This window comes from Amphiprion ocellaris, chromosome 4, assembly GCF_022539595.1.
Source record: "Amphiprion ocellaris isolate individual 3 ecotype Okinawa chromosome 4, ASM2253959v1, whole genome shotgun sequence".
NCBI lineage: Eukaryota > Metazoa > Chordata > Actinopteri > Pomacentridae > Amphiprion > Amphiprion ocellaris.
In genome coordinates, this window is record NC_072769.1 from 13,355,387 (window position 1) to 13,372,797 (window position 17,411).

General features: G+C 40.0%; 1 protein-coding gene across 1 annotated transcript; it reads left to right on the plus strand.

Moving 5' to 3' along the window:
• Positions 1–842: 842 nt before the first annotated feature.
• keap1b (kelch-like ECH-associated protein 1b) lies at positions 843–16,662 on the plus strand. The gene is made up of 7 exons (XM_023272776.3): positions 843–995; positions 4,919–6,227; positions 7,546–7,791; positions 9,470–10,146; positions 11,279–11,484; positions 12,462–12,638; positions 13,858–16,662. Exons 2-7 carry the CDS (start codon positions 5,922–5,924, stop codon positions 14,100–14,102), a joined length of 1,857 nt encoding a protein of 618 aa, XP_023128544.1. The 5' UTR covers positions 843–995; positions 4,919–5,921; the 3' UTR covers positions 14,103–16,662.
• The last annotated feature ends 749 nt before the right edge of the window (positions 16,663–17,411 follow it).

The window sequence follows — 17,411 nt, forward strand, 5'->3', positions numbered from 1 at the left end:
CATGCACAAGCAAAGGGTTGTGTGAAGTGATTTTGGGAAAGTTGTTTCCACATTTCATCATTAATGTTGGTCCAAAAACAGTGCAGAGCTAAAACACAATTAATATGCCAAATCACAACATTCCTTTCCTGTGCACTTTGTTCATTGGAGTCACATCTATTAGGCCACAATCTGAAACATCCATAATAAAAATGTACTGCGATAAAAACAGACAGAACAGCTTAAAATAATGACACTCACCTCTAATGAATGTAATCTGTTATTCCCCCCACAGGTCATTAACAGCAGCTGAAGGTTAGTTTGCTGTTTCCAGCTGTTTTTAGGAGTTTTCCCTCTGACTTAATTATGTTTCCAAAGCAAGACACCTGTACGTATTTGTGCTGGTGAAACAGCTTTTATTATATTCCTTTTTCTGAATTATCTTTGACATTGAGACAGGTTGGGCTCTAACTGCAAGTCACACTGTGTTCTTGTTTTGACTTCAGTCAGGTGAACAAACACACACTGTGTTGCTCTTCAAAGCTGCAGGTAAATCATTTGTCACATTGTGGTGAATGAGGGTAAATGAGCTGAAATGTTAATGTGATATTGCTCCATGTCTGAATGACACAGTGCAGTCAAGTTAACAGACCGATGAAGCCAGTATTGTTCTGTGTTTTACGGGAAAGTGATCAGGATGCCCATTCAGACACGAACGCTTGTCTAAAAGAAGTTTTATTAATAACAGATTTGATTGACGCTGCAGCTTTTGGCACCCTGCCAACAATCGGCCCCGCTCTGTCCTCATGCTGAGCGTTCCTTTGCAATAAAAGCCTCCTCCCTCGGGGCGTGTTTCACCTCTATTGCTCTTCAACGGCGCAGTGACGGCGGGCTCTTATTGTGAAGGCGAGAGGCGGCTTGTACAATGCTTAGTCACGGTGAGTTACAGCTTTCCCCCTCCTTCATATGTGGCGCACAGCTCGGCACTCTGCGATGGAGGAATTGAACTAGACTACGTGAGTTTCTTTTATTTCTGATTTAAGCAGTCACTAATGATTTATACGAACCTTGTGGGCAGCTTTAAAAGGTTGGCTGGCGGCGGGAATGTGTTTAGCTAGCTCCGTGTTAGCATGTTTGTGTTCGGGGATCGTTACTCTACTGTCTATTATTAGGAGCCTATTTTGTTGTCAGCTCTATTTCCGAAACGTTTAACTCGTTATTTGCGGTGACTCCGGTTGTTTTATCTCGAAACCACCGAGTTCACGACACGTACTAAACGTTGTAGAAGATTTAGCCGATCCTGCTTCGTCTGTTTCGCCCTCCTGTGTCAGCTCTCTGTGGTGTATTTAGATGAAAACAAGCGCAGAAAACGGTCACCGTACAGTGACCGGAGCGGAGCTTTGTGTGAAAGCTGCCCGGGTCAGGTAGATGGCGCGGAAATCTAACTCCATCTGGGTTTATGTAAGGACTGGCTTACTTCTGGGTCATGTTTTGGTACATCCAGTTCCACTGTTCGCTCGGTGAAGAGTTCACGATGAGTCACCGAGGAAAGCTCCCTGCCAAGAAATGCCAATGAAACACGCTGAGCTCTGTTTGGTTTCCCCTCTTGGCTTTGTAGCTGTAAAATCGCTGACAGTTGCTGTAAGTGTAACTCAGACTAAACAGTGAAGTTGATCGAGTTGTTGTGCATTTCGCTGCTGAAAGCCATCCGAGGATTGCAGGCCTGAAGGGTGTTTCCTAAAGTAGGGTACAGGGTCTCAGGGGTCCTTCAGGAAAACATTGTCACACTGTGAGACTGTGTACTTGTGGGTCATGGGTTTGACTGAAGACACTGATGTTCATACCAAATTTCTGTCAAGTGTAAGGCTGCAAACAAGAATTACTGTCATCTGTGATTAATCTGCTGCTTGATTGAGCAACTAATAGATTGAATAATAGATCAGAAAATTAATCGTATTGCTTTTGTCGTCTTTTTAACAAAAAATAAAACACTGAAACATTTTCTTTCTGATCCAGCTAGTTGTGTAGAAGGCTTTACTGCTTGCTTATCTTGTTAGGCAAAAGAACATATTTCAACATATCACCATTTTTTTATTTTTGAATGTTGTTGAATGTGCCTTTCTGTATTTAGTGTCTTCGTGCATTTTGCATAATAAGTTAGTTCACAGGCTTTAAACGGTGCAGGTTTAGAACAAAGGTTAGATGCTGTATCTGGTCCAGATCTGGAATGAAGATGGGATTGTAAATGCCCACAGCGTTGAAGAGTCAGACTAATTCCTGGGTAGGTTTTCTGTGGGTCAGATGAGGAAGAATCTGGGTTGTCAATGAAATGAGGGAAAACCTCCTTAAAACAGTATTCATTTTTGATTGTTTGGTCAATATTTGTGTGATACTTCTGTCACTGAAATAGGAAATGCTCTTTTAAGAGGTATTTTTACATTGAATTTTTGGCACAAAGTTCCGTTTGTAGTGTTGAATACAGTCCTTTTCATTTTTTCCCCTTGTGGTTATCATCTTTGACTTTGGGCTTTCTGACACTGTGATGGACATTTTTGTTTTAGTAGAGGAAAATTCTGCAGATTAGCTGCCACAGTGGAACTGATTTTGACTCAAAATAATTGAAATCCATTCAATCTGATAAGACAAAGAAAGCAGTAAATCTTCACATTTCAGTTGCCAGGAAATTTTGACATTTTCTTTCTATTATCTATACAATCAAAATACAGAGAGTTTCCATCACTTATCCAGTATTGGTTTCAGCTCAGAGACACATTCAGTTACAAATATCTCCTCTTTTAGGGTAGTTTAAAATAAATTATGCTAGTCTGGGCTTACAAAAAGCAGGCTAATACACTTGTTAGCTTTTGTTAAATCTGAAACCTTTCCTGTTTTTAGTTATTGATCAAATGTTAGAAATACGCAGCAGGTACAGGCTTGGACCCGAGGAGCCTGTTTGTCAGTGAGCAGTTTCTGACTGCCTTGGAGAGCGAGCAAGTTGAGCAATATGTTCTCCAGTGAAACTATTTTACCCAGAAACCTGGAGGGAGGAAAGCATAGCAGTAAAGTAGAATTGCAGTGTGTTTCATATTACAGTGTGCTTAACTGACTGACTGCCTTAGGACAAGCTCCAGGATGCCACTGTCGTGTCACCGTCTGTTGATGGAATATAAAAGCTCAGACATAATAAATATTTTGTGTGCCTCATCTGTGACTATTAAAGATAACCTGGTGTGTGCACTGGGCTCTCTTATCAGCACTTAATGATAAGTGTGTGTCTGAGCGAGCACAACCTATGGGTGCATTGTTATATAACTGTACACTCACAACGGCATTGTTGCTGAGTAACTCTGACTCGTCCTGATCAGAGAACACCAGACAGATACTGTCTGTTCTCTGCATTGTGTGTTACTGTTACAGGCAGTTCATCCTCCAGGTCAGCTTAATGGCGTGCAACGGTGTAAGTGTTCTTCTCTGTGGACCTGAGCCCACATAATCCCTGTAGAAGTATTCATTTCCAGCCCATTCTGCAGAGCTGTCTTCTGCTTGTTTTACCATCTCCTGCAGTGATCTCTTAAAGTCAAAGTAGCCCATGATTCTCATTCAGATTTGCAAAGTTGCTACATGTGTGCAAGACATCATTTTGAGTGTACTTGGACTTTGTTGGTTGTTGCACAAACTGTTCCCCCTGTTCCAGCCCCCAGCTGGATTAGTCACAGGATAGAGTAAAAACACACTCAGCCATGCTGGCCAGCTAAAATCAAGCCTAATTTAAGTCACTGCATTGTCCTTCAAAACAGACATTCCTCCCTCCTTATTCCTTGCACACTGATTTGCCTTCATGCCCATATTTGCCCTTTTTTGCTGATATTATAACACTCTTCAGTTGTGCAAGAATTGTAGACTTTGTCTTCGGTTTAGAAACGGTGGAAGTAACATTTTTGATAAGCTTCTTTTCACATGATATGCAGCATTAAATTGAATCTTCATATCAGAGACTAATCACCGGTGAACTGCACACAGAAGAATACATCCATATACACCATCCATATATATTTGTATCTGTATACACCATGGCTCTAAAAGGCATGATGAAAGACTGTCTCTTTGCACTGATTACCAATGTTGTGCAAGCTTGTAGTGACCGACTGGTGTTAGGCCATTTGTTACAGAAGACGATGTATTTGTCAGCGTGAATGTCTGTGAGCACTGAGTTAGACAAAGAGAGAGTTTATAAATATACATTCTTACAACATGCATACAACTAGAGCCAATAGTGTCAGCACTGTGTAAAGCACATGTAGCAAAGAGAGCATCACAACTGTGGTACAGAATCAACTGGACAGCTGCAAGACACCTTTTTAACAACTTTATGCTGCAGAGTTTATTGACATGACTGCCAGGGTTAACACTTTGTTAAGATGCACTCATTGTGTGCAACCCTTTTGGTACACGTCTGTATCTCCATCTTATTAAACAGTGAGTGGCTCCACCTTTTTTAAAAAAATTTACGATCAGCCACAAAAGCCAAATATTGTGTAGAGCCACCTTGTGCCTCTAAACAGGGCATGGCCACAGGATGTGTGGGTTTCCCATGATGTCCACAAAACGTCGACAGTTGCAGGGTGGCGTTCAGACAGCAGGTTGATGTTATTGACTCTGTCGTGTTTCTCAGTCAGATTCTGAATAGTTTCTTCGGTGTGGCCTGAGCATATTTTTCTGGGTGGGTTGTGCATGTCAAAGTATACAGCAAGTGAAGTGAATAACATTGATGATCTTGTTACAATGCATTGCTCTGCTGGGAAAACTGACACAAATATATATATATATATATATATATATATATATATATATATATATATATATATATATATATATATATATATATATATATATATATTACTATCAGTCAACCTCTCTCTCTCTCTCTCTCTTTTCCCAGTTGTCAGCTGAACCAACTGCTTCACAGTAAACACAGCGGTGCAAGCAAATTCCTCAGCTGAGCAACCTCGAGGAACACCCCCACCGACACTCCATTTCCAAGGGCTCCGAGTTACTCTTATGACACTTTTGGCACTTGACCCTTTCTTTTTGCCCTTTCAGAGTCAACAAGCTTTCACCCGCCTCATCTACAATATCTGATTTTGCAGCTTGCAGCCAAAATGTAGAGAATAGAAGAGTTTTAAGTATTACCTCTTTAAATAATGAAGCAATAAATTTGCCTAAAGCAATCTGTTTGCAAGACTGACCTGTACTACTGGTAAATCTTGCAAGAGTTTGCTTTTTATTCGCAACAGATGAATTGCTTCATTTATGTCATTTAAGCAGTTGAAATAAACTTCGAACCAGAAATTGCAAAAGAAAGGTGATTCCCTAGACAAGAGAGAACATATTTCTGTTTGTATTGATAGAAATGATTGACAAGTTTCCATTGACATCTCCAGAGTGGAAAGAAAAACAGCTGTGTTGCCAACACGTACAGCTGAACTGAGAGAGATCACTTTGAATCCTGTTAAGTTCATACTTTCATAAACATTCTTTGACTGTTATTCTATAACTCTACAAAGTTTACCCTCGGACAGAGCCAGAGGAAGCCTTGACTAAATACTTTCATCATGTTGGAACTGCAGCATCTAACAGCACATCCAGCCATGAGAGGCAGCTTGCATGCAAGTCTCTAGTAATGCCGTGATGAGCAGTATGGCTGGACTCAAGTACTGAACAGAGCAAGAAAATCCTCATGTCTTCATAAATTGGACGTAACTCTTTCACAAAAATCCGGCATACCCAGCAGAGCCTGGTGCTTTCTGTGTAGCCGTCTGCCGAGCTCCTCACTTAAAACTCTTCTTTTGTTTTACCCATGCCTGCATGTGGTGCAAGGATGCCCCATAACGCTGTCCACCGTTCTTGAGAAAGAGACTAAGGAGGAGGAGAACGGGTAGGAAATGACAGAGTGCCTGACAGAATGCAAAGCGCTGGTGACTCCGTCCACGCGCAACGGTCACCGCGTCTTCAGCTACACGCTAGAGAGCCACACGTCTGCTGCCTTCGCCATCATGAACGAGCTGCGTCTGGAGCGTCAGCTGTGCGACGTCACGCTGCGAGTTCGCTACAAGGACCTGGAGGCAGTGGACTTTGTGGCTCACAAGGTGGTGTTGGCCTCCTCATCCCCGGTCTTCCGGGCCATGTTCACCAACGGCCTGAAGGAGTGCGGTATGGAGTTGGTGCCCATCGAAGGGATTCACCCCAGGGTTAGTCCCATGTCTTCTTTTCGAGGCAAAGTGTTTTTCCTTCAAATTGCAGATATCTAAATGTAACTTATGTGTACTCATGTGTAGCATTTTAATACTGACAAATAATTTAATTATAAAAAGATTCCATTTTATCTGATTGACACTGGGTTTTTCTGGCACATCTACACTGCTGCTTTCCAGCCCAAAGCAGGAGTTTGCTACACCAAACTGGAATAGAATCACTATTTTAGGGTAAACAAGCATTATCCTTCAAAGAGAACAAGTCGGCTTCATACAAAAGGTTGAATTATTACAGTTATGAGATAGATGCGGTCACAGATTATACAGCAGTATCAAAATAAACTCCAAAGTACTGTGGAAAAGAACAATGATGTACTACAAGTACAATGAGGATGCTTTGAAACATAATGCCATAAATAGTTTTCATTTGTCATTTAACTTTATGTAAAGTGCAGTAAACAGAAAAGATGGAAATCAATATTTGGAGTAACTACTCTTAGCCCTATACAACACCAATTCTCTTAGATATTCTTGCAAAAAAAAAAACTGTGGTATTATGCAAGTAGGTTGTTCCAGGTGTTTTGGAGAATTTAACACAGTTCTTCTGTAAATTTTAAGGCTGTCTCAGTTGCTTCATGTAATCCCAGACTTACCATCTGTAGCAGTACTATGTGTTCCTGGTACTGTTGACAGTTCTCTGTGACTGGCGGTGTGTTTGGGGTTGTTGACGTGCTGCAAAAGTAATTTGAGACTGATCAGATGACACTACACAGTGTCTAACTTTTGCACAGTGCTGTTTATGTAAAAATAATGGTGTAAATGGTTTTGTAATACATTTTCTCTGTCTGTGTATGTGCAGACTGATGATTGCCACAATGGATACATGTTTTCACAGGAAGTTTGCTTACAAAATGTTTAAGTCATCTACTAAAGTAAAAATCTGCAGGATTTTTTTTTTCACTACAAGTTGCCTCTTTGAAAAGTAAGACCTTAGTCTGAAATAGAAGTGAACACAGTGAAAGGTACAGGAGGACTGAATAATCTTAGTTTGACCTGACTCACTAACCTTAGGTGTTTACTCAACTCACACACAGGGACAAGCATATCTACAACTTGTTAGCTTATGAGATGCTAATCTGTTGTTTCCTTCCTGGAAGAAATTAATAGGCGTGCATAAAGCAACAGTAGAATTTCTCTCTGCCATTACTTTTCTCTTGTATGCATTGTTCTTTCTATATTCAATCACTCTGTCCTCACCTCTTTCCTTGACTCTATGTTCTCATTGCCCCATCCTTTATCCTTCCCTCCCTTCCAGGTTATGGACAGGCTGATAGAGTTTGCCTACACAGCCAGCATCTCTGTGGGGGAGAAGTGTGTTATCCACGTGATGAACGGTGCTGTCATGTACCAAATAGACAGCGTGGTCAAGGCTTGCTGCGATTTCCTCGTGCAGCAGCTTGACCCCAGCAATGCCATTGGCATCGCCAGCTTTGCGGAGCAGATTGCTTGCACTGAGCTTCACCAGAAGGCCAGAGAATACATCTACATGAACTTCAGCCAGGTAAGGCTTGAGGCACATTTCTAATGAATGCTGTTTTGTCTACAGTCATAAGGTCTTTTGTTTCTTCATCTAATATACATTTTTGTAATTGTATTTGAACATTAAAGTTTTAGAAACATGTATTGTAAGAGAGAAAGAGATGGGTTTCACGTGAAAGTACCCCGCTGATGGAGATTATGTATTGAATATAAAAGAAGAAGTCTGGCTAGCTGCCTTTTGTTATGAACAGAAGGGCCATCAGTCAGGTGCACACAAGTGTAAGAGAAACTCTTTCCAACAATGCAATTGCTACTTAGTTGCAAATAAGTTGTCCATAAATTGTAATGGTACTATCCATTTGCTGTTCCCTGCTTTAATAAGTAGAGATCCATCAGTTCTGGTCACGTCTAGGTTATTGTCAGTCAGAAAGAAACCACTGGCTCCTCGTAATCTGACAACGTCACATACTCATTCAGAAAGTAATGATAATGTAAGGTAAAAAAGATATGAATTCATAATCATAACTGAGTTTCAATGTGTAGAGCAAATTTTAGTCCAGGGCGTTGGTGTGTGGTGTTACTTGGTGTAAGTGAATGCTGTTTCGCTTGTTCCGTTGTGGTTTTTGTTGGCTGAATTTTCCCCCTTTGCACGATGAGAATGCAAGCTGTGAGTCATGCTAACTTGTGTGTGGGTTTACCTGTGGTTGGCGCATACCTGGCTGCAAAAGATGCCAGTAGAGTGCAGCACAAAAGAAATGACAGGACTGTTAATATTGAACCTCGATAAGCTGATAAGACAGTCAAACAAAGACAGGTCAGACTTGAGTCAAAAATGTGTCACATGCCTGTCAGTGATTCAGTCTATTATGTCTTTTATTAAGGAAATAGGTAAACACAGATGAAAAGGCCATTCTATTTCTAAAATGAAGAATAATATACAAATAGTTTAATGTTTGATAAATGTTTTCCTCTCTAAACATATGGTTTGAAAGGTATTATGACTCTCCTGGGTATTTGGCTTTTGTGTTGGTTTAAATAAACCTTATCTCACTACTGTATTATCTTCTGAATAAGCTTAACATTTGACCAAAGTGGCACATATGGAGATTAATTTTGGCAGGATCTGGATTTACTTAAACAGTCTTCAGTCACTGTTTACTGGCAGTGATGTTTTTGATCAAAAACAAGCCTCACACAAAAGACAGATGATTAACAGGTTACTGTATTTATTGAAATTAATCTGCACATATTTTCAAACAAAAAATGCCCACAATTTATTTGTTCCAGTATCAGAAGTGTTTTTCTGCTCTTATTTATCATGTGATAGTTAAGAAAATATGTTTGAATATTTGACTTTTATTCAGAAAAACCAATCTGAAAACCGTAGGCTTAGAGAAATTGTGAGTGCCACATTTTACTAGCTGCTATTTTAGAAATTCGACCAAAGATCTGTTTATTTAGAGAATAGTCATCAGATTAATTGACATAACACTTAGTCTTTAGATGCAGCTCTACTTCAAAGTGTAGTGTCCTCGACATTGTTGTTTGAATTCCAGTTTAGTCTTACTGTACACCACATAATTTCACAACTAATGATTACACACATGAGTATACAATTGTTTTCTGCTGTGTATTCAGTTCATTAGAGCTCTGCACTTGTATTATGAGAAGTTATTACAAATTCCTACTCCTGCTTCCAGGTAGCAACCCAGGAGGAGTTCTTCAACTTGTCTCACTGCCAGCTGGTCACCCTCATCAGTCGCGATGAGCTCAATGTGCGCTGCGAGTCCGAAGTCTTCCAGGCATGTGTGGCCTGGGTGCGCTACGACCGGGAGAACCGGCGACCCTATGTCCAAGCCTTACTTCAGGCTGTCCGCTGCCATTCCCTCACCCCCAACTTCCTGCAGGCCCAGCTCCAGTCTCTGGACTGGGACCCACAGTGTAAAGACTACCTGGCCCAAATCTTCCAGGACCTCACCCTCCACAAACCCACCAAAGTAATTTCTTGCAGAACTCCCAAGGTGCCACAGCTCATCTACACAGCAGGGGGTTATTTCCGCCAGTCTCTCAGCTACCTGGAGGCCTACAACCCATGTACAGGAGCCTGGCTGAGGCTAGCTGACCTGCAGGTGCCCCGCAGTGGCCTGGCAGCCTGTGTGATCAGTGGACTTTTCTATGCTGTTGGTGGAAGAAACAATGCGCCTGATGGCAACATGGACTCGAATGCTTTGGACTGCTACAATCCCATGAACAACTGCTGGTTGCCGTGTGCACCGATGAGCGTTCCCAGGAACCGCATCGGAGTTGGTGTGATCGACGGCATGATATATGCAGTTGGTGGATCACATGGGTGCATTCATCACAGTAGTGTGGAAAGGTAAGCAGACTGGGCATTAAATTGAAAATCCTGCTGTTATTTTTTTATTACCTTCAACAATTCCCTTGAGGAGACTAAAGCTGATGCAGAATTTATCCTGCTACTAAGCGTCATCTGGAATTCCACAGCCTGTTTGATCTTAGATTGTAGATAAGTGATCTAAAATGATGTGACTGTCAATATACTTACATTTCTGTGGTTTGCCATAGTGTTCCATAGATTCAGTAACATGTGACCATAGTCTGGCTGAGGACAATTACAGTACGGTCTTGTTCTGGTCTATTTATTGTATTTAGTAATGCATTAGGGATTTAGGAATGGGATAATTTCCTGGAAATTTATTATGTTTCACTTCCTGCAATTTTTTTTAGTTCTCACAAAGGTTCTATGAGGATGTTTTAATCTACAAGGAAATCATTTATTAATATAAAAGTTAGTGAGAGCTAAACCTAAAGTAGGTTAGTTTTTATTGTTATTTTTCTCACCCTCAGCCTGAGGAAAATAATGCACTGACATTGTTGTATTGGAAAAATCAAGAAGTATTACTACTTATTCTGTCTGTTGCTAGGAAGAAAACTTTAAGATATTTCCTACTCTGGTTGTGAAATGTATTATTAATTGTTCAGCTTCTTAACAGTTGCTCTGGACACTGAGCAAACAGCAATATCAATTTTAAGCCCCCAGTCCATCATTGTATCCCACAACAAGTGTCTAAAGTATTTGTCGTCCTGGTCGGTATGACTAACACAGATATAGACGTGTGTCGCAACCCTTAACCAGTCAGGTTGCCTTTAGTACAGTCAATTATTTAAATGATCTTTATTTTTAACTCTGGCTTTGTTCCTCATAACTGTACAAACTACAAATCTATGAAAGGGGAACATCCAAAACCAGTCTGAATGGTCATGCCCTGACGTCATGAAAGACATGTGACTTCCCAGATCAGAACTGTAAATTACAGATTTTGAGACATTATATTATTAGTGCTGCACATTTCCAGCAGCATTTCACTTGGGGCTTGGTGAGCTCTTTACTTTGAGGCAACACTGAGTAACTCTACTAGTTGGCTAGTTGGAGAAAAACGGGGAAATAAAGCAAAGAAATAAAGTTAAAATATACCTATCGCCTACAGGTATGATCCAGAAAGGGACCAGTGGCAGCTGGTAGCCCCAATGTTAACACGGCGTATCGGTGTAGGTGTGGCGGTCATCAACCGGCTGCTTTATGCTGTCGGAGGGTTTGACGGGGCCAACCGGCTCAGCTCCTGTGAGTGCTACAACCCTGAGAGGGACGAGTGGAGGACCATGGCCTCCATGAACACTGTACGCTCCGGAGCTGGTAAGGAAGAAATGGACGGCAGCTTGGGAAGTTACACAACTGGTCAAGCAAATTCCTATCTGTGATATTAAAAGATATATGCAAGGTCTTTCATCTTCTTCGGCAGGCTGTCCAATTTGTGTTAGTAACATCTATATGGTATTTAAACCACACATGCTATGTAACTGTAACGTCACATTTAATCCCTGCCAGAAAACTTTAGTTGCATGTCATACTATAGTTTTGTTATATCAAAATTTAAATTGCTAAAAAGTAGACAGAAAGAACTATGCTGATCTTGCTATGTCAACCCACATTGACTGTAGATAAAGATCAGTCTCATGACACCTCCCCAGAAGTGAAGCCAAAAAATCGCAACATTGTCACATCTGTCTTTTGCTGATGATGGAAGCTGCAGTCAGGAGATCTGCACAGTAGTGACCGGGGTGAAGACATGGTTAAATAAAAACACAACCAGTCTATGAATGGAAAGAAGGTGATACACAGCTAGCTAGCTCCACAACAAGCAGTCACTAATCGTTTTTATCTAGAAATCTATCTAGCAAATACAGAGACTGTCAGCGATAATCCAAGACTGTCAAGATTATGGCGACAGAGCTACATGAAGTTTCATCTGTTTTTCAGCTATATTTTGGCCTAATTTTTGTGTAGTGGGAAGAAGCGGTAACGTGTCATCCATCTATCTGTGGTTTGTACACAACTATAGTAGCAGCAGAGAAGGACTACAAGAGTTGGGTTTGTTTTATTGCATTCTTAATTACATATTTGATCTGGAGTTATAATATTTAGTTATTCTGTATGAATATGTTTTATTAGTAAAATTTTGGCTGTCATGGCAGTCATATCAGCAGTACTTGTGCAATAGACATGTTGATGTTGTGGGTGTTTGGCCACCTCTGGTGTCTGTTTGCAAGATTGTGCCCATATCTAGATAAAGTCATACAATATTTGAATAAACAAATTTTTACCCTTTGTAGGTGTGTGTGCACTGGGTAATCACATCTTTGTGATGGGGGGATACGATGGCACCAACCAGCTCAACACAGTAGAGCGCTACGATGTGGAAACTGATACGTGGAGCTTTGCTGCCTCCATGAGGCACAGACGCAGTGCTCTGGGAGTTACTGCATTACATGGACGTATCTATGTACTGGGTGAGTAGTAGCGTAACTAGAACTACATATTGAGGGAGAAGCACACAGTTAAAGTAATGAATAAGTTACACTGTAGTAGCTGTATCGTTATCCTGTCAGACCTATTTTATTGTCGTTACAATCAGGGTATACAACTCTTTTCAAATTGCACGGATTTCTGCTTTAATTGGTCAAACAAAGTGATGTCGTCACAAGTAGAGACATATACTTGCTAATGCATCCTGTTACGGCAAAATCTATAAATATATATAAATATTTGAATGATTTCATGAGTCACCATAGCTCTAACACTAACTTCCAATCTTGTTTTATTGATTGAACCCCAGGTTTGCTGATGCCCAACTCCAGTTAGCTGTTGTTGCCAGTAGCAGAGGTGTATGTTAAATATGATTTCTAAGTTGTTGGTTGAAACAGATTGTCTTTTTATAGTTGTAGCTTGGGTGAACATCTGACCAGATTTCTAGACACATTTATGTACAAATGCAGGCAATTCCAAAGGTTTCACTTTAATTTTCTTGCCACTGTTTGTGATGTAGGCAATCTCTAGTTTCATAAAAGCAGCACATTCGCTTTGGACAATGGTATAGTGGCCAAATAACTAATGTTAGCCCAGCTAATGTTAAACATTTGTTTCTAATATTGTTCAGGAAACATTTAAGCATTTTCTGATTGTTTTAGTTCAATTATACAGAGATGTTGCTCATGAAACAAGGAGGTTTAGTTTTTCCTTGATGCCAGTCTGTTCTCAAGAAAACATATCATGGAATCTAAAAGACTGTTTTGTATATTGTATTATTTTTTTAAAAAACTGAATTTTTTGCTTTCACAGCTAATTGTCAGTCAAACATAGCACAATAGTAAATATCATGTTAAGTCTTCCAAATGTTCATCCCTATATTGCAAGTAAAATGAATCATGGGCCGATTCTAACATTGGAATGGAAAACATTGGAATTTGATTTAATTATGTGTCCCCGTATGCCAGAAGTTTTCAAACTGTGAGGCAGGGTTCACTGTGACTTCAAAGAAGTAGTCTGACCTTATAAAAAGCATATCTTTATTGTTGATCATTATTAAATGTCCATTAGTCCGCTCATGATCCTGGAACTGGCACACATAACATAGGCATTGTGAATGTTATCGTTTCCTGTGTTTGACAGGTCAAGGCGTACACTGTGAACAGAGTAATCTAAAAGTCAATGTCAACATCATGTTTACAGGAGGTTACGACGGCAACACTTTCCTGGACAGTGTGGAGTGCTACGACCCAGAGCAGGACACCTGGTCGGAGGTGACGCACATGACGTCAGGGCGGAGCGGTGTGGGCGTGGCCGTTACCATGGAGCCCTGCCAGAAGGATCTGCCACAGTGTCAGAAGTCTGAGGGGGAGAACAGTGCAGCGCCACCGTCCTGTCAGTCCACTAACTCTGGCTTTCACCACAATCAGAGACACAGCGGGCCATGAAGCTCACGGCTAGATCCCGCCACACACGCTCATACACTGACAGGCACCCAAAGAACCTCAACTCTGTCTTCCCAAATCAGATAAGGACCCTCATAACCAACAGAGACAGAGGTGGGCTGAAACACCATCTGCTGCCTCAGTGATCAGACGATATCAGTAGTAGTTTATTTGAATGCTTTGGTGATGCTCATCTATGAGCTGAGTATCAGCATTGAACTATCCAAATAAAGTATAACCCCCACACAGCCCAGTTTCCAATAGAGTGTGTTCAGCCAAATCTGAAAGTCGGTCTGTCTTTGTGTTCAGATTTGGCATTTAAAGCCCTCAGTCAGACCATCATTTACAAGGTTTGAGATAAGGGCTGCATCCTAAAAAGGTCAGTTTATTGGCTCACAGAGTCATCAGGGGCTGTTTATTTAAAGAGCAGAAGATAAATCTGATTGGAGAGGAAAATACTTCACATAATCAGATTATGTAAACAAGACAAAAAAAAAAGCATTTGTCTGTATAGGCAGTAAAGTTCAAAGTGCCATTACAATGCCGGCGGGCATTATTGTTATCAGTATATTGTTTTGAGGTGCTTGTGTTGGAGAGGCACAGACTGAGTCACTGTGTGGTGTGTACAAGTTGGTGAAGGTAACCCAGAAAGCCACAAGATGAAGCTCATACAAGACAATGGGCCTCATGCAAGATCATCCAAAACCTCTCTTACACATTTTGAGGTTTGGTTTTACAGGCTAATGTGTTCCACTTGTTTTAGGTGTCATTCACAAAATCAGGAGTGATAACAAACAGTTTTCATATGTGACTAAAATGGGATTCTGCACTCGAAAGGGGAACATGACATTCAGTTGCCATATTGGTAGATCCACTTAGCTATACTCAACACAGTCTAATACAACAGCCCTGCAATAGATCCTAGTTTGAGGATGGTTAAAATGTTTTCTTTTTTTTTGTTAAGACTGTGCACTTTCTAGCAGTATACTCGCAGATGTTTCTGTTGTTTAGCCTAATTTCAATGGTAGAAGTAGGGTGGACAAAATGATAAGCATACACTACTGTTCAAAAGTTTGGGGTCACCTAGACAATTTCACGTTTTCCATGGAAAATCACACTTTTATTCATGTGCTGACATAATTGCACAAGGGTTTTCTAATCATCAATTAGCCTTTCAACACCTTTAGCTAACACAACGTAGCATTAGAACACAGGAGTGATGGTTGCTGGAAATGTTCCTCTGTACCCCTATGTAGATATTCCATTAAAAATCTGCCGTTTCCAGCTAAAATAGTCATTTATCACAATAACAATGTCTTGACTGTATTTCTGAATAATTTAGTGATACATTCATTGAAAAAAACTGCTGTTCTTTCAAAAATAAGGACATTTCTAAGTGACCCCAAACTTTTGAATGGTAGTGTATATACATCTGTAACTGTATCAACAACGTCACAAATTGCAGCCTCCAAACTTGAATCATCACGTCACACAACAGTTCCGACATAAATCAGGCGTTTTTATAACCCTCTTAAAGGTGGGATTTTATTGCAGGACTTTTGTATCAGACTGCATTTGTTTGAGTTAGTTGTACCTGATAATAAACCTTCAATAGTAGGTGATCTTGCACTGTTTAGTGTAGCAGAGGATGTTCATAACTAGATCTTAAGAAATTCCAGCCTGTATCACTATTAAATTACTTGTACGGTTGCACATAAGAACAAATATTATACAGGTGTTTCATGCATGAGGCCTATTGTCTCGGATTCAAAGTGTTGGTACAAGAGATGCAAGACTCTTCGTTAACTGCATGGTAACAAATGTGTCCTGTCACTCATGGTCACTGGCAGGATTGTAAAAAGTGGTAAATTTTAAAAGGATATTGAGCGTTGCCTCTTCTCGTGCTGTCAGAGTCTTGTCTGGTGAGCAGTAAAATGAAGAAACAAGTTTTGATTGTGTTAGAGCAAATGGAACACTGTAGCATTTAAAAAGTTGGATTCAAGCATCTCACTGAATGTGTTTTATATGAAAAACACTAATTATGAACAGAATTGAGAAGCTCCCACCTGTAGTTTTTTTTTTTGTCTTCACATCCACGAGACCTCAGAAACAGAAGTGACCATGTTTGTGCTAATGACAAAAGAACTTGCTTAAAGAAGTGTATTTCTAACAGCAATTTAAGCTACAAAGGTTTTTTAAGTGATGTTTTGTACATTGATATTCTAAGAAGTCTTGTACAGAATTTCAGAGCTCACTTTTTTTATTTATTTGTTCAGATCCTTTTTGATTTTCTTGTTCCTCTAAACTGACATCAGCTTTGTACTGAATTGGATTCTGGTGTAGTGGTTTTTGAATAACTAGCATGCATTGTAACTAAGTAGGAATGCCTGTTGATGCTGATTTTGGATGTTTGTACAAAACAAAGCAAAAACAAAAACATTGCTTCACCTTGAAAGGGACTTTTTTCCTGTTCAGTCAGTAGATGGTTTGTACATGTTTTTCAGCAAAAAACAAACAAAAACCTGTACAATAATACATTGTAAAATAAAATATGTTTATTGTACTGCTTTGGTGATGTAATATTTTGTTCTGTTCAGTAGATGTTCTACCTTCTGTCCACATCTACCTAATGTGATGTGTTCAGAAATGTGCAGGTTTCCAAAGCAGCAGTGGCCACTGAGGGGCGCTAGAACACCTTCATACTAAACAAAACTTTAGTTTCCTTATGTCCTATTATTACCACATTTAAATTGAATTTACTGGTTTCACTGTATTTATAGATATATAACTCAGTCTAAACTTGTGGCTACTGTGCCTTTAATCGACCACCCACCCATCTAACTTCCTGGATAAACCCGGCAGGTGTTGAAGTAGACCATTATTATATCATCCAAGAAGAGAACTTCCCTTATTATGTGGACTAAAGTATCAAGACTTAATCTCATCCAACCCAGAGAAGCCACAACAGAACTGAACAAAGAAAAAATGTAATATCTGTTCCCTATAAGGAAAAGAATACCTTTCAATATATGTCAGATGGATACTGCGTTTGCACAATTTTAATCTTGTAGGCTTTTATAGGCGCTTAAATTTATTGGGCAACACTCACGTCCACCATGAAAACATCAGCGATACAGTATGAAATGTCAAAGTGACCTTCACAGTCCTGTTCTTAATGTATCTGTAAGATATCAGGACAGTGTTACTTGTTGGGAATGTGGTGCTTACTGTCTAAGGGGAAATCTTATATTTGGGCAGATATGTTTAAAGAAATATTAATCTATAATCAAAACAAGTTTATTGATATTGCAC

Coding starts and splice junctions, on each gene's coding strand:
- keap1b (XM_023272776.3), top strand. CDS start 5,922: ATGACAGAGTGCCTGACAGAATGCAAAGCGCTGGTGACTCCGTCCACG. Junction 11,485..12,461: donor CACTGTACGCTCCGGAGCTG/GTAAGGAAGAAA, acceptor TACCCTTTGTAG/GTGTGTGTGCACTGGGTAAT. Junction 12,639..13,857: donor TGGACGTATCTATGTACTGG/GTGAGTAGTAGC, acceptor TCATGTTTACAG/GAGGTTACGACGGCAACACT.